The following is a 27,931-nucleotide window of genomic DNA, read 5'->3' on the forward strand; positions in this document are numbered from 1 at the left end:
TGAACTGCAACTGAGATCACAGCACAGGAGGAGGAGGGCTCTGAGACACTTTCCCCAACTCAAAATGGACCGTGGGGTGTTATTTGTCTGTCAGGGCTGCATTACACTCAGTCTTGAATGTGCAGGCACCAAGATGGGGCAAACAACACCACCACAGGCCAATCTCAGAGAAATGGCATAAGAAAGGCAGAAGCTCCACCCCCACCCTCCTGCAATGCTCCGGTCCCAATCCGAACTGGGCAAATCATGCCACAAGACCGCATGGCAATCAAGTGGTAGATGTAACGTGTAGCCTGGCCCTCAGTTACGCTAAAATAAGCTTGCCTGTTCTGGATGAATTGAAATGACCCAGTCTGGGAGATCTTTAAACAGAAGGCAAGACTCATATATAACAATAGCGACATATCCACATGGTATAGAAGAATCTGGTTTTCAGTTCTTTCCCCCTTGCTGATGGCTGATCTCTTACCAGCCTGCATTCTGTCTCCTGCAATCTTTTCATTAAAAGTGATCTCGTTTGGAGGGGGGGGGGGAGGAGTACACTGGGGGAAGAAAATAAGGAAAGTGTTCCATGTTCCTCTTCATATACCTGCTTTGTTTTTTACCCTGGATCTTTGTCATTAACAAGGTTAGACCACATTTGTCATTAACTGGGTTAGACCACAGACTTGAATTTGCTTCTATCAAGTACAACTCATTTATAAACAAATGACCACCACAGGCACAGAGCTGCCCTTAAACAATGTTCTAGCCCCATCCTTTTCAATGCACTGTACTTCTACATTATCTACTTAAATATCAATATATTTGGCATATTAAAATCCGATTTCCAATTCTGATTTCTTTGCTACAAATAACTACATATAGCATGGTGTAGAAGTTTTCAGAATATGGTGCAAAGTTGGAAGTTTCATTTTAAACCATATCTCAGCATTAAGTCACTGACATCTAAAATTACGAGCCAACATGATAGAAGCACCTGCTGACAGGGACCCAAGATCTATTTTAAAAGATGGAAGAATAAAGCATCCTGGTGGCAGCCATTTTGTAGTTGTGTCTACCATCCTGTGTCAGAATTCCAAAGGTGCCTGCAGGTTCAACAAGGTTGGGGACCTCTGTGTTTAACTGGTTGCTAAATAACCAGCTGAAGACACCTACAGACTATAAATAGAACCTGTTTGCCAGATAAACATGATCTAAACAGAAGAGTTTGCCATGTAAAGAACAGATTTTAATCTTATTTTGCATTTGTATGGCCAAAACACAAATATGTGGGCTTTAGATCAAATCAAGCCTGAATTCTCCCTTGAAGCTAAAATGATCAAACTGAGGTTATAGTTTGGTCACATTATGAGAAGACAAGGGTCACTAGAGAAGACAATAAACACAGAAAACTTGAAGGCAGAAGGAAAAGAGGAAGACCCAGCAGAGATGGATTGACTAAATCAAGGAAGCCATGGCCTTCAGTCTGCAAGACCTGAGCAAGACTGTTAAGGATAGGAGGTTTTGGAGCTCATTAATTCATAGGGTCACCATAACTCAGGAGCGACTTGATGGCAACTTACACACACACACACATGTAAATTTGTGCAGGCTCAACTGGGCTGTTGCCCATTCAAAAGCACCTATGCATGCTTTGCACAGATTACTAGTGTGCTAACTCAGTCAGGGTTGCCACTAAAATTTTATTTTTCATTTCCCTGACTTTCCCTTACCAACATTTGTCAATTTCCATGACCACCATTCAAATATAACCACAAGTTTAAAAAGGAATAGGTCGTGTTGCATTAATGCCAGGCTTAATTAAATGTTACGCACTAAAACTACACAAGTCTCAACTGCAAAATTTTTTGTCAAAATAAGAGATTTAATATCAGCTTCTTTCAACATTAACTGCAGCAACATCTGTTTTGCAATTGCACCAAAAATTACACCAAGATACAAACCTCAATTCAAGTAAACTCTGAATGCTAACAAGCAGAAACTTTCCAAAGCTGGGAAAGTTTCACTTGCACTTTCTGATTTCAGAAAGTGTAATGAGCAGATCAGCAGCAAGAAAGGAGGTGGAATTCCTGTAGTCTAGAGAAGCAGACAACCCTCATTTGCAACCTTTATGCATGGGAGAAGTCAAGAAAGAGGGTGGAGAAAACTGGTACTCTGTAAACTCCAGTAGGAACAAGCAATCACATTTGCAAAATTTATTTTGCATGGTGCAAGAGTAGAAAGTGCTAGCTGTTTGTGAAATCCAGAAGAGGCAAAACTCATTTGCAACTCTGTGCTGGGTTTAAGCAGGAGACAAAACATCCATTCCAAACACAGGCATGACCAAAAAACATGCTTATTTTTATATGTAAGTTAAATGCCAGTTAAACTAGCAGGTACGGATGAAAACAGTTAGATGTTTAAATTTGTATACTGCTAAACGTTTAAACTAGCCTTGCTTTGCAAATGCTACAGGCAGACTTTGGAAATCATGCAGGGGTGGAGCTGAGAAAAAAAGGTGCAGCTGGGAAAGGGCCTCATTAAGTTTTACTTGAATTTTGCTACTTCTCTATTCCAGTTGCCACAAGAACAGATCATGCTCTTGCAGTAGCAGGTCAAAAATCCACTGCTTGAATATATTTTAACCACAATTTCCCTGACTTCAGACCAATTTCCCTGACTTTCCCTGACCAATTTCCATTTCCCTGACTTTCCAGAAAGTGGCAAGCCTGTCAGTACATCTACCAGTGTTGCTAAACAGATCAATTCAAATTAAATGGGCCTGTGCAAAGCCTCTCACCAGTATCATGTTTAAATCATGTATTAGTGCCCAGTCTTATAGGCACTGTAATGGAGCTGGTTAGATCTGAAGACTGATCCTGGCATACGCTTTCAATTACTAAGGCCCATTTTGCCCAATATAAGAAGGCATTAAGGATAGATCCAAGAAAAAAAGAAAAGGAAGACCCATTTTTTAAGATTCCAGAGACTTGCATTATGGAAAATACTAGCAGTAAAGCCTGTTGTAGGAAGAAATACAATGGACCCTAGAAAAATATTCGGGAGGAGGGTGATGAATGTATAGGTGTCAGGAAGAAAGGAAGATAGACAAATAGAATGAAAGAATAAAGAGTGAGAGAGAAGAGGAGGAATAAAACGGGGATAAAAGAGTGAGAGAAAGAGAAATTGAAGGAAGGAAGGTAAACAGGCTGCAATCACACACATTAAATAATGCAGCTTCAATCCAGTTTCAAAACACTTTCCAACTGGATTTTGCCAGTTCACACAGTAAAATACAGTTGAAAACTGCATTGGAAGTGGATTGAAAGTAGAGTTGCCAATCCCCAGGTGGGGATACACAATAGGCTATGCATAGGAATGAAGTTGCAACCAAATAAAACAAACCACTCTGTGAAAAATTACAAGTTGATGGGATGTCAACTGGAAGAGACTTACCATGATCTTGGGGTCATGGTAGATAACTCATTGAAAATGTCAAGACAGTGTGTGATTGCAATAAAAAAGACCAACACCATGCTGGGAATTATTAGGAAGGGAATTGAAAACAAATCAGCCAGCATCATAATGCTCCTGTATAAATCGATGGTGCGGTCTCATCTGGAATATTGTGTATAATTCTGGTCACCGCACCTCAAAAAAGATATTATAGCATGGGAAAAAGTGCAGAAAAAGGCAACTAGAATGATTAAAAGGTTGGAACACCTTACTTATGAGAAAGGTAAAATGCTTGGGGCTCTTTAGCTTGGAGAAACGTCAACTGCAGGGTGACATGACAGAGGTTTACAAGATTATGTATGGGATAGAGAGGGTAGAGAAAGAAGTACTTTTCTCTCTCATAATATAAGAACTTGTTGGCATTCAATGAAATTGCTGAGCAGTCGGGTTAGAACTGATAAAAAGAAGTACTTCTTCACCCAAAAGGTGATTAACATGTGGAATTCACTGCCACAGAAGGTTGTGGCAGCTACAAGCATAGACAGCTTCAAGAGGGGAATGGATAAGCATATGGAGCAGAGGTTCATCAGTGGCTATTAGCCACAGCTTATTGTTGGAACTCTCTGTCTGGGGCAGTAAGGCTCTGTATTCTAGTGCTTAGAAGGGGCACAGTGGAAGGCCTTCTAGCCCCACTGGTGGACTTCTAGGTGGCACTTTTTTTTGCCACTGTGTGACACAGAGTGTTGGACTGGATGGGCCATCGGCCAGATCCAACATGGCTCCTTTTATGTTCTCATGTTCTAAAAATACTATTACAAAATATAATTCATACAAGGAAACAAGTGCATTTCAGCAACCTCATGTTTTACATAACGCATGTGCATAATTATGCACATATACAACAGTGTGCAAATAGTCCAAATCATGAATAAGTCCAAAAAAAATGGATATACCTTTCAGAACATTGTGAATATTTTCTACACATATACTGCACGTTTTGCAAGACGCTCCCTGGAGGAAGGACCTGGCTGTCCGAAACAGACTTTACTCTGCTAGTGGTCCGTTGGAGCTCTTTTTGGACTTATTCATGATTTTGACTATTTGCACAGTTTATATGTGCATAATTATGCACATGCGGCATGTAAAATATGAGGTTGCTGAAATGCACTTTTTTCCTTGTATGAATTATATTTTGTAATAGTATTTTTCAGAATGGTTTGTTTTATTTGGTTGCAATCTCCAGATGGGAGCAGGGAGTCCCCCAGTTTTCAGGCCCTTCCCCTGCTTCAGGGTCATCAGATATTTCTTGAATTGGGAGCTGGCAACCCTAAATTGAAAGTGCATTATTTAGTGTGCGTGATAACAGCCAAGAGGAAATAAAAAGACAGAAAGAGAAAGAATGATAGAAAGAAGGAAGAAAAAAGGGGGAAGGAGTGAGAGAAAGAAAAACAAGAAGGAAGATAGACAGAATGAAAGAAAAAGACAAAGACAGAGAGAATTAGAGGAATGAATTAAGTCAAGGTTATGTAAAAGTTTGAGAGAAAGGAATAAAATAAAGGGGAAGGAAGGAAGGAAGGACAGGAAGGTAGGCAAGCAGGCAGGAAGGCAGGCAGCCATTAGAAGCCTGCCTTTCACCTCCTCCCACTTGCAGGTAGGGGAGCAAAAGGGAGCCTTCAAATGGCTTCCTACCTCTACAAGCAAGCAGTTCACTGTAGCCTAATTTGAATAGAAATAGTGGAGACTATTTGCAGGTGGAAAGGTGATACAGAGTCAGTATAGAGTCTGTTTCTCTGCTGCTGAACTTCCCCCTCCCTCCACTGTGATGGAACATTCCTTTGCTCTCAGTTGAAGAGATTTAACTGTTTTCTTTCAGAATTTGCTTCAGTGTGTATAGTTAATAAACAATGTTCAATGTTACTTAAGTATGTGTGCCACATATTAGTTCACACTGGATTGAACTACAGACTGTGCTGTATATGAAGAGGTAGAATATTGCCCCATAATAAGGATTTTCTGGCATATTTATAAATAGAATGTGTGTGTAACCTCCATAACAGTAGGGGGTGAGGTGTACTGGGCGAGTACAACTTTGGTGGGGAGTGTTAGTTGGAAGTGGCAAAACGATGGCAGCATTGTTGGGGGGTGGGGGGTGGGGAATGGACTGAGGAGAGGCAGTAATGATCAGTAAGGTTCCAGGAGAACCTCTCAATAGCAAACTGTCTTCCTCAGAGGTCAGAGGCTGACTGGTGTGGTTCTAGTCTGACAGGGCCGGCAGTAGGCAGGTCACAGAGAAGCTACCCAATGACAAGGGGGAGTGACAACAGAGTGTAGAGGCATTCTTCTGGTTGCCACATCTTCCAATAAAAATTGAGGGATGTGTCAATAATGTTGGGCTTTTATTATATCTATGATTCTTCAGAATAAAAGGACATTCTCCATGGTGAAACTTTTTAACTTCCAAAGCTCTGTGAAGTTAACATCAGTACAACTGCATGCTGATCAGAGTCAAATAGTATTTTCTTACCTCTAAAATAACAGATTAGCAGAAAGAGCTTTAAACTGTAGGCTGTATGGTTCTGTATCTTGCACCATCCAACATGTAATACTTGGAGTCAGTCCATTTAGAAATAACACATATACATAGTTCTCAGGAGACTACAATGCTTCAAAATTGATGAGGAGAAAGAAAGGGGTCCCATAAATCAAATCTCCCTGAAGTTAAGAATCACCTAGCACAGCTAACATATGTCTAGGTTAGAATCCTTGTTGATAATTTCACCTCCCCCCGCCCCCATAATTGGGGCAGGGGTATATGAGGCAGCAAGAAATAGGAGATCCTCCACATGTCATCTGAAACGGTACAGTCTATGAAAGACTGGACCAGATTACATTTCTGAAAATAAATTATTTATGAAGCAGTATTAAGAGAATTATAATTTTGACTAAACTAGGTCCTACAAAGACGCCTAAAGAACAGTTACTATAGCATGGACAACCTTACTAAATCAGACTTCAGCTACAGATTACATTAATTTCATACCTAAGCATGTCAGTAATGGATGGTTAAACAGCATTAACTTGTAATATACAACATTTTGTTACATTTATAATATTCTGTAACGTGAACATTTAAGACAAAGAAGCTGGAAGATAAGGAAGTACACAGATCTCATTTAACTCAGTTAGAATACAGCCCGGCTGTGTTTTCCTCTGCTGCTGCTTCCAGCTCTGATCTCCATGCCCTCCCTACGCCTGGTCAAATGGTGCGGAGGAGCTTCCCCAGAGAGGCAGAGGCAGGACGAAAATGTGGGCTGAAATGAAGGATCCTCTTTTAAGGATATGAGCTTGCCCCGCCCCTGACGGCTCAGCCCGACCATGTTTCCTTTGCTGCTGCTGCTTCCAGCTCTGAACTCCATGCGCTCCCTGCAGTCGGCTGCCTCCTGCTGCTGCTGCTCTGGAGCCTCTCCAGTGGAGGGGCCATACAGGTAGAAGGGGAAGTTTAATGGAGAGGCCTAACCCCTCCCATCCTGCCCCCTCCCCACCGTAGCTGCAGTGTAGTCCTAAAGAGAGTTAAACTTTTCTAAGTCCGCTGGCTTCAATGGTCTTAGAAGGCTCCAACTCTGGAACTCCCTCTAACATGAGTATGTGTGTAAATGTACACCTATTTCCTCCCCTGGACACACAACATTTCATCCTGAATGGGTAGGTGTTTTCTCAGGGGTGCCCCACCATACTGCTCAGCTGGTGCCTGCAGGTGGGCACCACTGATTGTGTGTGTGTGTTTTAAACAGATGCAAGAGAACCCAGTCGCCTAGAGAGATAGAGCTCATTGCACAAACTGTGCTAGACACTCACTGAAACATGGGCTCTGGTTGAGGTGGGGCAGGGAGCTGGATCCCCATTTCTTCCTCTACTCTCTGGAGTAGGTGGTGGAGGACGTACGTTGGTCATTTACACGAAGTGAAGAAGAAGATACTGGATTTATATCCCGCCCTATACTCTGAATCTCAGAGCGGTCACAATCTCCTTTACCTCCCCCCACAACGACAGAAATCCTGTGAGGTAGGTGGGGCTGAGGGAGCTCTAACAGCAGCTGACCTTTCAAGGACAATTCCTACAAGAGCTAAGGCTGACCCAAGGCCATTCCAGCAGCTGCAAGTGGAGGAGTAGAGTGGGGAATCAAACACGGTTCTCCAGATAAGAGTCTGCACGCTTAACCACTATACCAAACTGGTTCTTTGCTGCTGGGTCAAAGCAGTCCTGTCCCTCTTTTTGCATGGCTTTTCCATTGCAACTCTAAATTCAACCTCTCCATCTTTCTTTCCTTCACCATTTCCCCAAACTTTGCTGCTTAGTCACTGCTGCTCCAGCTGGCAAAGTGAAACTGACTCATTTGGGCAAAGCAATCCTGGCAGGTAAAATCTATGATGTATCCTTTGGTTCAAAATTGGGGGGAGAGGTCATCTGGCTGCTGTCACTTGGGATTTTGTGTGCCAAAGGGGGTTTCGGTGTTGTACGCACTGTTTGGACAGGATGGTTTCATCTTGCTCCCTTTTCTCCCACCTGCCCTATTTTCCCTAGCAAAGTTTGTAACTTCTTCCAGATCCACATTTTGGTTTCAAGAGATGGTGCTACAAATCAGGGTGGGGTTTGTGAATGTGGGCTTTGCAAATCTGGGCCAAGAAGGAATCAGGCTGTGAGCCTCTAGACACCCTGAACATGACCAGTAGCTAACTAAAAACATTTACCGTTTTCGCACACAGCTTACCTCGCAGTCACAATCCTGTTCCCTCCGCAGCGTCTGTCGGATTTCCCACCATCTGCACCGGAGTTACAGGAAGTGCCGCGGCTTTCGCGTAGCAAACGTAAACTGGGTTTTAGCGGTTTATGTTTGCTATGCAAAAGCTGTGGAACTTCCTGTAACTTCAGTGCAGATGGTGGAAATCCGACCAGATGCTGTGGAGGGAACAGGATTGTGACTGCGAGGTAAGCTGTGTGCGAAAACCGTCATTGACTCAGTATGCAGCAGCAATGAAAAGGGCAAATTCTTTGCCGGAGTTCTTAGGACAGGGATTGAAAATATAACAACAAATATTGTAATGCCGCTGCATAGAAATACGGTGCTGCCTCAATTGAAATAATGTGTGCAGTTCTGGTTACCATGTCTTGATCATAAATATGTACTGTGCAAATCTGAGGTAATGCCCTTTCAGTACTGGAATAACATCTTGCCTTGTGACATGCTGAGAAAGAGTCATTATACACAATTCTAACAATTCACATGCTGATGGGGCAGTCCTTGGGAACAGGTTATATAGTTTATTTAACAACCAGACCATACTTGCTGGTGATCCCTGGCCCTAGGGAGGTTCAGCTGTCCTTGACCAGAGCTAGGGCCTTTTCAGTCCTGGCCCCAACATGGTGAAACTCTCTGCCAAATGACATCAGGGCCCTGTGGGACCTTATGCAATTCTGCAGGGCCTGTATGGCAGAGATGTTCCTCCAAGCCTTTGGTTAAGGGCAGCTACAGTTTATCTTGGCTGGCACCTTTCAATCTTTCTCTGACCCCAGATGCTTTGTAAGCTTTCCCCCCCACCCATTATGAAATCCAGGTAATTTAGTCTGGTAATCCATATTCAGGATGCCATTTGTTCTGAGAAATGTTGATGTTTATATATTGTGTTACTTTTAGTGTATGTATTGTTTTATTATTTATCATGTAAATCGCTCAGAGCTTGGCCTACAGCAGGATTGGGCAGTTAAGTCAAATCTAATAAAATTGTGATGGTGAAAAAGAAGTATTTGCCTTTTCACATACAAATTTTAGCTTCAGCTGAGAGTGAGGAAAGAGAATGCCTCCTAACAAAGCAAGAGCACTTTGTGTTCAGACACTAACACTGCACAAATGCATCAGGAATAATTAATGCATCAGAATTAGCTCAATTGATAAGACACATGCAAACATTTTTAACACAAAATTAAGTGCATATGCATTTTGAATGGGAAATGGTAGTAGTTTTAGTTTTTAATAAGGGCTACAAAACCAGAGACAACTCTTTACATCTTTTGACTTCTGGAGGCTAAGTCTACCAATAAAGTGGGAAGGGGTGGGTACACCTGTTCTCCAGAGAGTGGAAAGGGAAGGGGAGACTTGTTCTCCGGAGGCCAGGTCTATCAATATAGTGGAAAGGGGCAAGTAGACCTGCTCTCCAGAGGCCTGTTCTACTCCTGTAGAGGCCAACATTTTCTGTAATGAAATCTAACTTGATTCTGTTTTCAATTATAATGTTTATTCCTAAAATGCAGTTTGAATATAGTTTAAAATAATTCATTTTGAGATTTTAACAAGGTTATGGAAATTATCTTCTAAAAAACTAATTTATACATTAGTCAACTGTAGACTCGCTCACAACTTTAATGCTACTAGCTTTTATGTTCACAAAGTGGATTTCTTCTCACAATACTGTGGAGCTTAGCGGGAACATGGGGAGGGACAAGACAGGAGCAGCATTTGAGCAAACAAATTATTTATTGACCTGAGCACAGAATCATTCAGGGCAGTAATTAAAGAAGAAGCCTAGGCTCTGAATACCGTCTGGTCAAAATATACAGGCTGGCAGAAAACACTATGCCATTTTCAGTGACAAAATTTCCAAAGAGCTTGACATTCCCAGTGCTGAAATATTTACCAACCCTCCTCTGAGGCTTTTACACATAATGCTATATCTACAATGATATTACCTAACAATTAGCGATTTATAATGACTCCACCCAAACATAAGGTGGAGAAATAAGGTGTAACTGTTTGAAAACAGGAAACTTCTCATTTCAACTTCCTTCAAATATTTAATATTTTCCTTTGAGGAAGTAACAAGTGGTTTATTGTAATGATCTCTATTTACTTTCTGGAATAAGACTCATTGTCTTCAATTATTTTTAGGTGATTGTGTAATAATTGGCGAGAATGGGTTTTAGTTATTCTGCATTGAGTTTTCTGCTAAGATTTCAAACTTACCTTCAGGTGAAGAACTTGGCTTATGAGAATTTGCTGAGCTTTTTTTGCTGCTTTCACTGCTGACAGACAAGCTAGATTGAATTTTTTTGTGCATTTTTTGGGAAACCGGTGCTGAGAATTTTCTACTATCTTTTGCTGCAAGTTTGACTCCATTGTGAATTCCACTTCCATTACTCAGACCTGCATGACCATTTTGTATTCTGCCAGTTTCTTCCTTGTGCTTTTCAAATGCCAAAGCATTTGGCTGGGGCAAACGTTCAGGCTGGGCTTTAAAGAGAGGGAAGAATAGTTAAAAGTTGAAAAAGTTTATGCAGAACCAAATTATTTGTTTATAGTCAGTGAGCACATAGCTGAATTCTTAACAAAAGCAAAACTTTGTGTACAGTAATTAGCTCTATGTTCATCTAATCTACATTAAATTTACCCTTTTGATTCAACTTTATCATGCAACAGTCACCAGCTTCAGTGTTGCCCCCAACCTACAGAGAAATTTTCTGTGGGAGCCAACCAAAGGCTCTTTGTAGGAGAGGGCCTCTTGAATGCCCCTCTCCAAACATATTCACTTGATGGTAACTTTATATCCCTTAGGCGCCTAGTAAAAACTGAATGAAGATCTTTAGTGCACTTTAGTTGTTTAATTTCATCTTCTGGTCCTTATTTCTTTTAATACTACTGCATCTTTGAACTTTTTAAATGATGTATTCTTGTACGAAACTTTTTATATAGTAATTTTTAACATCAATATGATGGCAAGGTGGTACTTGTTGTTCAGTCACACAGTCAAGTCCAACTCTTTGCGACTCCATGGACAAAGTCATGCCAGACCCTCTTGTCCTCCACCATCCTCCAAAGTCTGCTCAAATTTGTGTTAGTTACATCAGTAATGCTGTCCAGCCATCTCATCTTTTGTTGTTCCCTTATTCTTTTGCCTTATATCTTTCCTAGTATCAGGATCTTCTCAAGCGAGTGCTCCCTTCTCATTTGGTGGCCAAAGTATTTCAGCATCTGGCCTTTCAGGAAACAGTCTGGGTTGATTTCCCTTAGGACTGACTGATTTGATCTTCTTGCAGTCCAAAGGACTCTCAAGATTCTTCTCCAGCAAGTGGATACTTCTTAAAAATAAACCAAAGGTTTTACAGGATCAACAGCCATAATTACTTTTTATAATGATCCAGGTGGGTAGCCATGTTGGTCTGAAGCAACAGAACAAAGTTACAGTTCACTAGTACCTTTAAGGCACATGAAAGCTCATACCTTGAATAAAAACTTTATTGGGTTAAAAGGTGTCACTGGACTCTAACTTTGTTACAAAGAATTCTGTTAATCTAGTAGAGATGAGCATGAACTGGCTGATGAACTAAAGTTCATCAATAATTCTGGCCAGTTCGAGGTTCATGAAGCATGTTTGCCAACTGAACAACCACCATGAACTTTCATGAATTTTGATGCAGTTCGTAGCAGTTCATGAAGAGCAGAAAGCAGGGAAACCATTTAAACCAGTGCTTTCTGCACCTGCAAAAAGATGTGGAAGCGGAAAGCAAGGGTTTAAATGACTCAGAACCATTTCACCCCGTTTTCTGCGCACCTCTGTTTTTCATGGGGAGCAGAAAGCAAGTGCTTAAAACTTTCAATGGATCATGAACCAATATGAACCAGGGTGCTTTATGAACTAACATCACCATTCGTATGGATATGTGGTTTGGTTCATGGTTCAGCCATGAACCATGAAAATGCAGTTCGTGCACATCCCTAATCTAGACAACTAAATTACTGGAATTCACAGTTATGACCTTTAGAAGCTAGCAAATGGGATTGGGGGGGATTGTTTAAACCTTTCAATATTATAGCCATGGCACATGATTAAATTTAATCTGTCAATTAATGACTAATGTCCTGGAGAAACTAAGCAATCCATAATTATTTATTGTAGTTTCATTTTATTATCTTTACTGAGATCAAAAGATGAATTTTGTTCCCAAAGTACTCTTATTTCAGTCTTTTAACATTAACATACAACTTTTTAGCTGACTGGCTTTAGAGTATTCACATATGATATGTAGGTCAAATCAAAAGTGAATAAAACCCCCAAATGTATTAGCTGTACCAATTTAAATTTATTTTAACTTTATTGATAATTTCTCACAAGGGAGACTTGAATCTTATGGTTAAAACACACTTGAAACCAATTAGGAATCGTATGACTGCATCGTAGTATAAAGAATAAAAAAAATGACAGTTTTATGATTAAGCCACAACCATTTAGTTTAAAACAGAAATGTTTTTGTCATATTTTTAAAGGTTGTATATATCTTTTTATAAAAAAAATAAAAAAGGAAGAGTAATGTGGGAAATGACACAATGCTTTCTTAAAACACAGAGATACCCAGGGACTCTCACTCTCCCTTTAATGATCCACTGCTCTCATTCAGCTGCCTTTTTCTCCTCCCCGCCCCCCAATCTTTACATATGTGACAGCTCTCAAAAGTAGACCATAGACCATCTGGCATTTTCAGAGGTGTAACTTGTGCAAATTCAGCTCTACTGGGAACATAATGCTATCTACTGCCTGTGTTATAAAAGATACAATAGAATGTGGAACTTATGAGTTGTTTTGAATTATTCATTTCTTGCCTGTATATTCAAGAAATTTTACAAACTCTGCATTTTGTACTACATAATCACAAGCGTTAAAGGTACAAAGAAACTTTTTGACACCTCTCTTCTACAGAAAGATGGCATTTTGTTTGATATGTGAACATTCAGTGTCTGTTATATCATCCTAAACAGGCCGTGTGCTACTACAAAAGACCCCATTTTACACTATGTATGAGCAAAATTTTATTCCTGTTATTCAGTAACTAATGCAATACACATCAATATTTCTAACACTAGATTTATGAACATTCAGCATCTTAAATCCAAGAGGGTTTTGTTCACAATGTATATTTTTAAAAACAACCATAAACCTAGAAATGTGACCATGTTAAAAAAATTGACAATTAATCTTTAGAAATTCCATGTTCCCATTGTTAAAATGTTCTTGATGTAAAGAAGAAGAAACGGCAGATTTAAGTCAGTGCTTTATATAGTGTTAATACTAGTGAATTTTCACCAAGAATAAGTATTGGATTAATGATTCAATACAATGAATCACTTTTGATAGAAAACTAGCAGATAATGTAGCAAGTAATAACTATACATGAATCTGCTGCCTGTGGAAAAGCAATAAAAGGGCAATATATTGCCACAGCATATAATCTATTAGCATGTTTCATTGCAGCCCTGTCATTGGTCTCTTCATGAAGCACACCTTAATGTAATAACTTTTGTGTTACTTAACCAACTTCACACAGTAATTTACTTGTGAGATTAGTAGATAGCATAAAATACTGAAGTATTTTAACATGTATTTATCACCGGGATTTTGAAGACTTGAAACAAAGTAATTATGCATATCTCCCATTCAGATTTCAAACTCTCTGCCATTTCCAAGTGGTAAAAAAGCCTTCCTTGAATACAGATTGTAGATGCAACTGTATGTGGATAAATTTATTTTCATTTCCTATGTACGTATTTTATTTTTAAAAAAAAACAGACTGTAAAATATGAGTACATTTTAACCTTGTGAATAAGTTCCAAAGAAGACCATGTAATGAATAACATAAAAAAATGTTGCCCTATATTCCATTTTCAATTCTAGGTAGCAGGTTAAGATTTAAATTGCACTGAATATTATTACCAATATTTGTGGTCTCTAGAATGATATTTAATTTAAATGGATTATTCTGAGTTTAACAGATGAAGTCTGGAGATCTGTAATGTTTAAGAAAAATTAATATGAATATGTACAATTAGCACATATGTTTTAGGTGCTCTTAAAATGATTAACAATAAAACCCAAGATGGCTAATTACACCAGTTGCTATATATACAAACTACAGTTTATCAAGTCCTGGAGACATTATGGCCCTTTCCACATTACCATTTTAAACTAGATGTTATTCATTGTTGGCCCAATTTTGAGTAAAGCGATAGAGGGATGAGGGTTTCATACAGTGAATTTCCTTCCACTAATGAGCCGTCTATGAAGTGCTATGGTCATTTCAAATAGTGCGGCTTTTTTTCCTGCCCTTTTTTGCCACATGATCTTCCTCTGTTTTTTTTTTTTAACATTCTAATGTGAGTGCTATAACACTAAATAACTATAGCACATCAGTGCTATAACAGCACTATTGAAATACATTGACTCCATTCATTCAATGCATCTCAATGGCGTATAGTTTAGCACTATAAAGTTTAGTGCACTATAAAGCACTATAAAGTTCCGGCTAGCCTACACCTAACTGGGAAGCAAATGTAGCTTACTAGACTCCTGTTAATTATATTGTATAAGATTTGATGTTAAGGTTTTAAGGTTTTTAAGGTTTTAAATGTTCTGACTTTTTTAACTGCTTATATATGTAAATGTTAATTTAAATTCTGTTTTATCGTCTGCTGTGAGCCGCCCTGAGCCATCTGTGGGAAGGGCGGGATACAAATCATAGAATAAATAAATAAAAATAAAATACTACAGCACTCACATTAGAATGTTTTTTTTAAAATGTCCAAGGAAGACTTCACAGCAAAAAAGTGTAGCAAAAAGGCACTGTAAAAAGCGCTACGGATATTTTAAATAGCACATCACAGCAATTCAGAAGGGGTTGAAAGGGGTTGAAAATGGGGGGGAAAGCAGTTTCCTTCAAAAGCAGTCCAAACATGCTTTTTGCTAACACAATGCAAGAAGGCTTGTATGAACAGGTAAACAAATTCTGCTAGACTAAAGTTGGTCTGTCTGAAATGACAGAAAAAATACATTCACAAATAGTTACTAAAATAGAATACAAAGGCAGTTTGAAAAGGGCCAACACTGCAAAAAGAGTCAGTGGAGAGAAAGTAATTTACCTAAGCCTGTCTATTACGTTGTGGCTGAAACTTTGGACTGTGTACTTCAAGGCTTAGAGCTAACTCTTGATAGAATACTGTAGGATGTTGACAGCTGGTATATCTTTTGACTATCTGTAGAGTACTTAACTAGTGAACACTATAGCTCTGTATAGATGACCTCTCTGTGAGTTGATTGAACATGATGAAAGTGAGAACAGACATGAGCATGCTAGACTAACCTCTGTACAATTTTACTGGTTTGTGAGTACAGCACCTATGCAAAGGGAAAGCCTCACTTGTACACACCCTCCATATGATCAGCAACATTTGGAAAGCAGCATCCTCAACCACAAGTTAGCAATTCTGTGGAGGCAAGGCCACTGCAGTTATGCCTGCTGCTCATCTACAAGAGGAGAGATTGTGTGGAGAGGGCTCATATTGTGTATTAAGAAATATTTACATAGTACTTTTGGATGTAACTTTTTTTAAAAAAATTGTGGTAATACAGAAGACCACAAAAACATGTTCCATTAACGCTGAACTTCTCCATATTACTATTCATGGCAACCTTGAGCCACTTGTGGGAAGGGCGGGATCTTAAATAAATAAATAAATAAATAAACCTTCTGGAACACCTTTTCAGGCTGATATAGGGTGGCACCATTCTGTGGTGATTTCAGTCCTACTTGGAAGGTAGGTTTCAGAGTGTTGTGCTGAGGGCCTCCTGCTTGACCCCTTGCACTCTGGCCTAAAGGGTCCCACCAGTCTACATCTTGCCCCCCATATTTTGTTTTTAAAAATGAAGCTGCTGGGAGAGGTCATCCAAAGATCTGGGCTGAGTTGCCACCAATATGCAGTGACACTCAGATCTATCTTGTGCTTTCAGCAGATTCCAGGGAAGTTGTGAAACAGTATGAGTTGGAAACTACAGGTGCTTCCACAGGGGGCTACCTTTACCTTTTTTAAAAGTGTAGGACTACTCCCAAGCAATATTAAAAATGAAATTAAGTTACTATTGTTTTTACTTACACTTTTTAAAATGACTGTAAGGTGACTGCACAAATTTTATTTTGTGCATGCGTTCAGTTTGATAAGTTTTTACAGTATAAAGATACAAGGAGTTCCCCTTGCACAAACATGGTTAGGGAGATGGGAAATGCAATTAGACAGCACAAAGAGACAGTGCTAGATGTCCTGACTATTCTGTATTTCACCTTTTATTTATTATTTAAAAATTTAAATCAGACTAAATATTTTTCACTGAGGAGCAAATGCAGAGAAATACATAAGAAATACTGTGCCACACTGGGTTTTACACACATATTCTTCTGTGGCAAAAGAAAAACAAGTATGCTTTAATGTGGAGCCTTCGCTTTCTTTCCTGTGCAGTATATTCAAATCCTCAAGCCCTGGTAATGTAAGGTCTTTACCATATGAAATATATTCTTTGTATAAAAACCGCTGTCAAACCTATAGTATCCAACTACTTTGAGGGTGGAGCTCCACTATTTAAATTTACTACTACTGTTGCCAGTTTTCTAAAAATTAAATAGTATGAACTCATCTTGAAAATGTGTCATCCATTTTTGTGCATGACATTCCCTACTTCTTTCAAAATTGTCTATATATTTCATGAATATATAATGTCAACAGTAATGTAAAGCTTTTTTTAAAAACCTGACTGTCATTCAAATCTTCAGACTACATCAGTAAGTACTACTATGCACCCATCCAGACTACTAACATTCACATTACAAGATATCTCTGAGTCAACCTGTAAAGCGGTTTTTGGTCAACAATAATTTTTAAAATATTTTCCAGAAAATAAATAGCATTTACTGCGCCTTTTTGCATTGCCAAAAACATACATTATCTAAACAACAAGAGATCATCAAAGTACAATCCATCTTTTTAAAATCAATTTTTCTTTCTGAATTTTTTAATACAATGCTGACTTTACATGGAAGACAAAGTACCAACCAAGACCATCCACTAGTTCTTTGGAAATCCTGATGTTTTACAAGAAATCCAGGATTTCCTTTATGAAGAAATGTTTGTGAAGAAATATCTCCTTTGTGAAGAAATATTTCAGCAAAACTGCAGGAAGAAGTTTTTCAAGATGGCTCATACTGAGAATGGTTTGTTCAGATGGATCTGAACACAATCTTAGAAGACAACAAAAAATTCTGTAGGAGAGGAAAGGCATACATTTTATATCACCACTAATTACAAAGGAGGAAGAAACCATCAAAGAAATAACAGTGTGGGATAAATCTGTATCAGTACAGCATTAACCATTTCTCCAAGGCTCTGCATGAATTCATGCTGCAATTTTTGTTGAAAGAATTCCAGCCATCCACTATGGACAGGGCCAAATAGTCATTTAGACTAGAAGCAGATAAATGGACATGTTTCTTTGTACAAACCAGAATTCAAGTATTTGTTCAAACACTGAAGTTTGAAAATTCTTTTAGTTCTAGTTAGAGGAAAGTAAGTAAACCTTTATTAAGGCATACAATAAAGGGTGCTTTGGATATTCCTGCCCCAACATTTCCACCATTTCTTGAATTTTATGGAACAGCAAAGCAAGAAATTGCTGCCATATTAAACAACTAATTTCTGGTTTGTGCTTTAATTTTAAAAACATATCAAAACTGGGCAGATAAACTACATGAACATGCATTAAAGATATTTACATGCTTTCTCCATGTGCTCTAATCAAAAGATACCCAAACCAGGGATCAACGGCAAACGAAGATGAAAGATCATGCCTACCTGAAAACTTGCATTTTTCATAAGTGGAAAAAAAATCTGCACATAGGGCTGGATTTTGCGGGAAATCCCCACTAACAAGAAAGAATTTATATCTGTGCAGTGGGACTTCCTTGTCTCCTACTGCAGCCTAAACCACCACTTCTGGATAAGAGGAGACCTCCAGAAAGAGTACAGGTGTGTGTGGGCAGGGGGAGGCAGCAGATCAGGAATTTACAGAAGGAGGAAAAGAAATTAGCAAAAATGTCCCTCATTTTTCCTTTTCTGCTGGTTCTGGCCTACAATACTCTCCAGGGGGCAAAGACATTCACAACAAACACTAGATTGAGGTACTCCAGGCACTAGATTGAGATATATTGTACTCCAGATCATTTGGCCACAACTGAGTGAAATAAGAATCCTCAACACCCACCCATTTTGCAAGAAAGATATTAACTTTCTGGTCCAGTTCTAGAACATATTAATAGTAATCACTGAGATTAGTCTCACGTAGATTCAAAGAATTCTGGCCACTCACCATAAGGTAGTCAAATTATGAAATCCCAGTACTGAAGTTACTTTACCAAGACAGAAAGGTAGGCAAAATCACTGTATTAGAACTTTATGCATGTTCACTGTACTTAACTGAAGCTACTAATTATATGACCAATTACAACAGCGATCAACATTTTATAACACTGTTATAGTCTCCCTAACATTTTATACATTAGTATTCTTGATCAGCATCTTACACCTTAATTAATCACATTATCAAGGGTGTTTTGTTTTCTGTCACATAAAAATTTATGAGGTCTCAGGACAAGGCAGTTGGCTATTTCTCGAAGGCAGGAGGGTGTTGCATGTCCTCTTTAGACGTGTTCTTTTATTTTTATTTTTTCAGCTGATTTGTGTCATTACAGTAGCTTGGTTTACAAGGGCAAAATACTATACCTACTAGAGCACTGAATTGAAGTACTAAAAGTAGCATAGGGCATATTAATATTTGGAGAAGACTGTATCATTAACTCTTTAATATTTATTTGTGTTGCCAAGGTGTCAACATGTGGCCACCTTCTACATCACTTGAGCTCCCACTTCCTTTGAGAGACCATAAAAGTAGATGGCCACAATCGACCCCTCTTTATGCAAGCCTCAAGTGACAGCTTGGATAGCCTAAGGGAGGAGTGGGAAAGAATGAACACCCAATGTCTTACATATGAATGCATAATGTTGTCTTGCACAAATTCAAATATTGGGCCTTTGTAGCTCATTAACAGCATCTCAACAGAGTCTTGGAAGTATCTTCACTAGCGCCTGCTTCCTGTTACCTGTTCCAATTAACAATGTAAGAGAAGGAACCTGGGAGGGGGAAAAAGACATTTTAGTAGGTGAGGGGCATTAAAAATAAGATCAGAAAAGAGAAATGGTCTATTAATATTTGTATAGGACTGAAGTGAATATACCAGAGAATGATTAAAACCTGTTATGAGACAACAGACAAACATTAAGAAATCCAAATTTTAGTTCAACTCGGAACTTTGATCACAAGTTTTCCTTTGATGTTTGTGTAACTTGATTTTTAAATTTTATTGGCAAATGCCTGTCACTCAATCTCGATAGATACTTGTCGAAGCCAAACCACTTTTTCTAAAAAATAGTTTTCTAATGAAAGAACTCTTCTGTACTGATGATTGCCAAACAACACAGACACACACAAAGATTCATATAAACATCAGAGTGATACAAGTTAACTCAAAAACTTTTCACATTTCCCTGCCAGTGGTTCTAGTCAATTCTATACAAAAGTTTAATGCAGGGGTGTCGAACTCATTTTTTATGAGGGCCGGGTCTGACATAAATGAGACCTTGTCGGGTCGGGCCATGGGTATCGTACAATGGAATCCCAGATAGCAGAGATATAAAGTTTATAAAAGACACAAACACAAATACATATATTATAGAACCACAGAATGATAGAGTTGGAAGGGGCCTCCAGGGTCATCTAGTCCAACTCCATGCACAATGCAGGAAATTCACAAATACCTCCCCTCACACCCACGACTCCTGCTTTTTTATTTTAAACACAAATTTGCTTGAAACATTCAACATTCAACAGCAGTAACATTCAACATTCAACAGCAGTATTTCGTTGCTGGTACCCTCATGCAGACTAAACTGTGGAATCTACGTAACTAAACTGGAGTGTTTGTCTACAAAACCAGAGTCTTCCTCAGAAAAATAACTAGAACCCCTATGAGGCAGGGCTTTAATAGGCAACAGTGTATATAGTAGTCAGATTATTATTTGGGGGGCTTAGGTTCAAAATACCCAGTGTACAAATGGAAATGTGCTGGGTAAACTTGGTTTGGACAGACACTCTCAGCCTAATCCACCTCTATGACTTGCTTCACAGAGAGAGAAAGAGAGAGAGAGAGAGACTCAGTAGCAAGGCTAGGGGGAGGGGGAGGCACTCGGAACTGCAGCATAACAAGCCCAAGAAAGACACAGAGAGGAACAAAACACAGCCCACACCTTAAAAGAAATGTTTTTTAGGTGCCAGTGAACTCAAAACTTAGGTGCCAGTGTAATGGACTGAAAACACACACAGAGATACCTGGGAAGGGAAGAGGCAGGCAGGGGTGGGGGGGAGAGGGGAGTAGGAACCAGAGCCAGCTCATACCTGCAAGTAAGCGTCTTCTTTAGTGCTGGTGGACTCAAAACTTAGCTTCCTCTCTCTCTCTTTCACACATATACACACACAAACACAAGCCCAGGAGGGAAAGGGGGTGGGTCACAAGAGGAGGAAGCAGAGCCAGCTCATATCTGCAAGTAAGCGTCTGCTTTAGTGTTGGTGGACTCAAAACTTAGTTCCCCCCTCTATCTCTTTCACACATATACACACACAAACACAAGTCTGGGAGGGAAAGGGGGTGGGGAACAGGAGGAGGAAGCAGAGTCAGCTCATATTTGCAAGTAAGTGTCTGCTTTAGTGCTGGTGGACTCAAAACTTAGTCCCTCTCTCTCTTTCTCTCAGACAGGGGAGGGAAAGAGGTGGGGGGGAGGGGAGAGGGGAGGAAGTAGCAGAGCCCGCTCATATCTGCAAGGTACGGGGCAGGGAAGAGGCAAGCGGGGCAGGAAGGGGCGAGGGGAGGAAGCAGAGTGAAAAGTTGTTCTGAACTGGCATCTTTGGAATGAGGCTGCATGTTCCCTACTTGCTCCCTGCCGCATGCAAACTCAAGAGCTGAGAACAAGACCGGGACTAAGGCTAATGCTGATCTGGTCTGACTATAATGAACTTGTACAGTAGGCTACCTGAATCAGTCCACACAGATGCTGAAATGCTCAAACCATTTCTGCAGACATAAGCTTTCTCACTCTAAATTTAATTTGAAGATATAAAATGGTAGCTATGGTATCTTATGATACTGAAACTATTCAACAAAAAGTAAAAATTACATTTGGTAGTTTGTAATAAATATGCACTATTTATCTATAGATACAATAGAAAAACTTTGATCTACCTTTCTGAGGTTGTTTGAGAAATGTCAACTGCGGGGTGACATGATAGAGGTTTACAAGATTATGCATGGGATGGAGGAAGTAGAGAAAGAAGTACTTTTCTCCCTTTCTCACAATACAAGAACTCATGGGCATTCAATGAAATTGCTGAGCAGTCGGGTTAGAACGGATAAAAGGAAGTGCTTCTTCACACAAAGGGTGATTAACATGTGGAATTCACTGCCATAGAAGGTGGCAGTGGCTACAAGCATAGCCAGCTTCAAGAGAGGATTGGATAAACATATGGAGCAGAGGTCCATCAGTGGCTATTAGCCACAGCGTATTGCTGGAACTCTCTGTCTGGGGCAGTGATGCTCTGTATTCTTGGTGCTTGGGGAGGGGGGGACAGTGGAAGGGTTTCTAGCCCCACTGCTGGACCTCCTGATGCCACTTGGGTTTGTTTGGGGTTTTTTTGTTTTTGGCCACTGTGTGACACAGAGTGTTGGACTGGATGGGCCATTGGCCTGATCCAACATGGCTTCTCTTATGTTCTTATGTTTAAATTCCTCATATTTAGGTTTAATAAGTTTTATTTAATAACAAAGAGACCAGCACACACTTTTCATGACACAGCAATGTATTTTTATCTACATCGCTACAGTAGTTCCACCCTATCATATAAATATACTACTACAGTGAAGAAGCAATAATTATTGGCCATGGATTGCAAAGACAGAGTTTCCTAAAAAACTGGTATGCTCCCTTTCCAAAAAGGAAGCTGGATGACACCAGTGCCAAACAATTAAGAGACAATGCTGGGTTTTAAACTTCCCCAATGGCTACAACATTCTATTGGAAAATGGTATTGTGTCATTTGCAAGATCTCAAAACTGAGAACAGGGGGGAAATCATCTTGCTATTGTAAATTTGTAACAGAATATTCACTGTAGGAGATGGCAAGACTGCCATAATGGGATGAAATTATCCATGCTATATTTTTTCCCAAGCAAGTTAAAATTCTGATCCTCCTCTCAGTTTACAGAGGAAGATATAAATCTCTATGAAATCATTATGCTTGCATAGTTTCAATATAGAGAGGCCAGGGGTACTCAGAAGTCCTTATCTTGTGGAATTAACTGAGTGGGCACTGAATATCAGCAGGACAGTATCTCCAAAATTCGAAAACACTGCAGTATGGTTATGCCACAATAAAATGCACGCAGCAATAAAACGAGACGACAGTTTATTTCAATTAAAAGTTGAAGCTCCCTTTTTAAATTTTGTAAAACTTAAGACTGCCTTATTACATTATTTAATGTATCTGGTATTTAACAAATATTTCTTAACTATTTTGAATGGTCTTCAAGACTCTTGGGATTTATTTTTTCCTAAAATTCTATAAATGGAAGTCATTAAAAAACAGTTCTTTAAAACACAGGACATCTTCCATTTTTTCTTAAATAACTTTGCGTTCTCCTTCATACATCAGAATAAACAGTGCTGCTGCACTTAACTACTGTTCGATATCCTCTGCAGGCAAACAAGAGACTGTTCATGAGCAGGCGAAGAGGTTTTATAGCCTCCAGGGGGCACTGTGCACCAGAGCCGGAAAAGATTTTTCCTGCCCAAACAGTCATGCACTCTGGCGCTCCAGCAGCACCACCGCCCAGGCATGCAGGTGAGGCCAAAGGGAAGAAGATCCTTGATGAACAACAGTTACAGGTAAGCACAACACTATTAGGGTTTGTAGAATCTTTTGGGCTCAAGTGCCGTGTTCTACTGGAGAAAGTTTTCCTTCCAGACGTTTCGTTCTCAGCTGCGGAGAACATCCTCAGTGGCAGTTGCAGCCGGAGCAGGCGCTCTGACCTTCTTGGCTGCTGTGCATTGAGTCAAGCACAACACTGTTTTCATCATCAATCTTTTGGGCAGTCTCACACGGGAATTCTAACAAGGTACTCACCAGGTGATGGGAAATACTCTCATCACCTGAATAAGTACCTCCTTGCCCACTTGTTCCTCTCTTCTCGCATGCAAATACAGGGCATAGAGACAAACAAACATGTCAGCTGAAGACCACAATGCAACTCAGCAAATCTCTAGCAAACAAATTCCATCCAAAACGGCAGCCATGGAAGTCATAGCTCTGATGGAATGGGCCAGCACTCCAAAGGGAAAAGGGAATTTGGCCTAATCATAACACCATTGCCTACAAAGGTCCCTGAGCAGGAGGGAAATCCTTATCTCTATACAATTTAGAAAAACGTTTCCATTAAGATGGTAAGCTTTTCTGATTGATGATTTGCATTAATGTAGGAGGATCTCATTAACCACCTGCAAAAAAAAATCAAATCTCAATCTGACGTCTCCATGCCTTCACACTGAGGCGACTGATGTCATGGTGTAATACCTAACCAATGCTCACTAGGTCTGGTTTGCTCAGGAACTGGAAAAACTGACCATAAGCCACATCCGTTAAGGCTGAATACCAAATTTGACGAGGCCAGAAAAGGGCTACCAATAGCATATTAGTGCTTTCTCTCTCCTGACCCTCTCTATAACTCTGATGAGTACAAAAAATTGTGGGGATGCATAATACAGGGCCCCTTGCCACTGGATCTGAAAAGTGTCCCCTATATAACCCCATTCTCAACCAGCCCTGGAACAAACCTGGGGCTGTGGAATTCTCTCTTGTGGAAAAGAGGTCCACATCCAGGAAACCTCAATGGGTAAATACCGGCTCCAGGTAGATGTCCCAGTGGACAACTCGTGCAAGCAAGATACAGTCCTGCTCAATATATCTGCCAGTTTGGTGTAGAGGTTAAGTGTGCGGACTCTTATCTGGGAGAACCGAGTTTGATTCCCCACTCCTCCACTTGCACCTGCTGGAATGGCCTTGGGTCAGCCATAGCTCTGGCAGAAGTTGTCCTTGAAAGGGCAGCTGCTGTGAGAGCCCTCTCCAGCCCCACCCACCTCACAGGGTGTCTGTTGTGGGGGAGGAAGGTAAAGGAGATTGTGAGCCGCTCTGAGACTCTTCGGAGTGGAGGGCGGGATATAAATCCAATATCTTCTTCTTCTTCAGCTTCCTTGTTGATGGTCTGAAAAATATGAACAGCATGGATAGAAGCACTATTACACATGACCAAACTGCCAGGCACAAACTCCTAGACCTTGCACCCCTTTATTTGATAAAGTTTGTTCAATGTTGTCCATTTGGACTAAGATGGTACAATTTCAAAGAATATCTGCAAAGCTGCTAAGGGTATAAGGCACTGCACGTAATTCTAAAATATTAATGTGCAACAGACTTTCTTGTGGAGACTGAGTGCCGTGGACTGAAAGGTGAGCCCCCCCATTCAAAAGTAAGGCATCTGTCATCAAAATAACTTCACATTGCGGAATACAAAGGGAACACCCCAAAATAAACTTTCCAGAAAGGATCACCACATTAGGGACTGAATTATATGCCTCAGAATGGAGAATCAATGCCAATGAGTATGGACCAGAAACCGAAAGTGTAACAAATACCAAAGTTGTAAATTTTGCATTAAAAGCCTTGTAAAGGGTGAAACAGCTGTAGTAGAAGTAAATAAAACAAGAATAAATAAATTGTAAAGGATAAAGCAGCTGTAGTAGAAGCCATTAGCCCCAGGAGGTGGAGTATGTTGCTTGCTGTTGGCAACAGTTAGTGATGAATTGCCTCACCAAATTAGTGACGGTCTGGGCTCTATCAGCTACAGAGTCCAGAATGGCTCCAGTGAATTGTACATTCTGAGAAAGGATCATCTAAGATTTTTCCCAATTAATCACATAGAATTGGAAGGGACCTCCACGGTCATTCAGTTCAACCCCCCTGCAGAATGCAGGAACTTCACAAATACCTTCCCCAGCCCCCAAGGCCTAGGTGCTCACAAGTCGCTGATGCCATACTGTTATATGTCAAGAGCTCCTTTCTAGAGGAGGGGTGTTGAACTCATTTGTTATGAGGGCTGGGCCATGTGCGTCATAAAATGTAATGCCAGGCAGCAGAGCTATAAACTTTATGGACACAAATACAACTAAAGATATTTTTCCTAGTCATTTGGAGAAGGTTACCCCTTTCAATTGCTTGGAAGGGAGTTTCACTGCACTTGCATAGGCAGACTGGAGAGGCAGCAGTGCAGCACAGAGCTGATGACCCTATGCTACCTGGAGTGCGGAGCAAATCCTTTCCCCAGCTCACTCTCATGGTCAATGCACTAAACTTTAGCACCCAGGGGAAAATGGACCATTGGACGTACCATGAAGGGTCCTTCTCTGAGTCCAGGAGGACATCTGCTTGGGTATTCCCATCATTCCTTTCGTGATGCTGGAAACATTTTTTTCCACGTGCTTTGGAGTACCCATTCCTCAGTTCTGGGACTCTGAAAGCCATAACTGAAAACTGCAACTAGTAACTAGACAGAAGAATAAACTGCATAACAACATTAGCAAAAAATCACAAACCTGAACTTCTAACAGTAAAGGAGTAGAAGCAGGAAGGAAAGAAGGAAATTAGCAACACAGAGGTAGGAAGAATGAGAAGATGAAAGGGAGGGCCCAGATGTCCTCCTGGACTCAGAGGAGAAGCACCCCTCATGGTAAGTCCAATAAGAACATAAGAGAAGCCATGTTAGATCAGGCCAATGGCCCATCCAGTCCAACATTCTGTGTCACACAGCGGCCAAATATATATATATATATATATATATATATATATATATATATATATATATATATATATATATATATATATATATATATATATACACACACACACACACACAATGGTCCCTCTGAGTTGGAGGACATCTGTTTGGAGGACCTCCCAGAGCAGTGTCCCTTCAAATGGGTGGGTCTTCATGAGGTCATGACATGTTGCAGAACCTTCCTTCCAAATGCTGTTTCAGCAGACATCAGAGTATGTAGTTTGTAGTGTCGGGTAAAGGACACAGACGACCAAGTGGCAGTTCTGTAAACTTGTTCCACCAATGCATGATTCAGGAAAGCTGCATCTATGGATGTGCTGCGAAGAGAATGAGCTGTAATTCCTGTGGGCACCTGAAGACCAGAGGATTTATAAGTCTCCACAATACACATCTTGAGCATGGAACTAATGGAAGTTTTTGACATCAGAGTGCCCAATCTTCGGGGAGAAATATTTATGAACATAGAATCTGTTTCTTGGATCCCTTCCATTCTGGATATGTAGATCTTGAGTGCTCACCTGACATCCAAGGTGTGCCTTGTCATGTTTGGGATTAGGACAAAAATTTGGTAAGATTATTTCCTAGGATCAATGAAATAAAGATGCACCCTTAGGAACAAAAGTGGGATCTGTCCTCAACACCACCTTGTCCTTGTGAAATATGCATAGGCTAGACTTAATGGAAAGAGCATGAAGCACTGATACTCTGTGGGCTGATGTAATAGCCACCAGGAAAAGGACTTTCATGCAGACCCATTTGAGATCAACCTGTCTGAGGGGTTCAAATGGAGATTTCATAAAAGCTGTCAGGACAGAGTTTAGACGCCATGTAGGAAAACGGTGAACCTGTGGAGGAGCCTTGAGAGTTGCTCCTTGTACGAAGAGAAGAACATGAGGATATCTAGTTAATTTGTATACTCCTACAGATGGAATGACAGTGGATAAAGCTACTGTTTGTCTTCGTAATGTGGATGCCTTTAGGCTGGACTCCAAATCATCTTGAAGGAAGAACAATACCAATGATACAGAAGGTTGCAGTGGATCCACCCTTTCTTCTAGACCACTAAATGAAAGCCTTCCAGGTGGCATTGTAAATGCAGATGGTGGACTGTCATCTGGAAGATAAAATGGTATCCTGCACCTGCATGGAGTAACCTAGGAGTGGCAGATGTTCCCATTCAATTTCCATGCGGTCAAGCATAGCCAATCTGGATGCGAATGTCATAGGGGTCCTCGGAGAAGTATGTTTGGAGACACGGGGAGAGGCAGTGGAGGTCAGACCACTAATTCTTGACAGACTGAGAACCACGGACGATGGGTCCAAAAGAGAGTCACCAAAGTTACTTCTGCCCTCTGCTCCCTGATCAACTGAATAGTTTTGGCATTGAGCAGGATCAGAGGAAAGGCAAAGAGCATTTCCGACGGCCAGGGAGACATCAGAGCATCCGTTGCTTCAGACCTGAGATGGAAATATCTTGTGAAGTATCTTGGTAGCTGGTGGTTTTCTGGGGATGCAAAGAGGTCCACCATGGGACACCCCATATGATGACAGATGAACATGAACACCCCTGAATTCAGAGACC

General features: G+C 40.2%; 1 protein-coding gene across 1 annotated transcript in view; it reads right to left on the reverse strand.

Moving 5' to 3' along the window:
* Positions 1–27,931, reverse strand: part of MDFIC (MyoD family inhibitor domain containing) — an 85,581-nt gene that overhangs the window by 17,162 nt on the left and 40,488 nt on the right. Inside the window, exon 4 of the mRNA XM_060244550.1 lies at positions 10,454–10,720. Coding sequence (XP_060100533.1) covers positions 10,454–10,720 — 267 coding nt within the window. The remainder of the gene's footprint in view (positions 1–10,453; positions 10,721–27,931) is intronic.

This window comes from Heteronotia binoei, chromosome 8 (assembly GCF_032191835.1).
Source record: "Heteronotia binoei isolate CCM8104 ecotype False Entrance Well chromosome 8, APGP_CSIRO_Hbin_v1, whole genome shotgun sequence".
In the NCBI taxonomy this organism is placed as follows: Eukaryota; Metazoa; Chordata; class Lepidosauria; order Squamata; family Gekkonidae; genus Heteronotia; species Heteronotia binoei.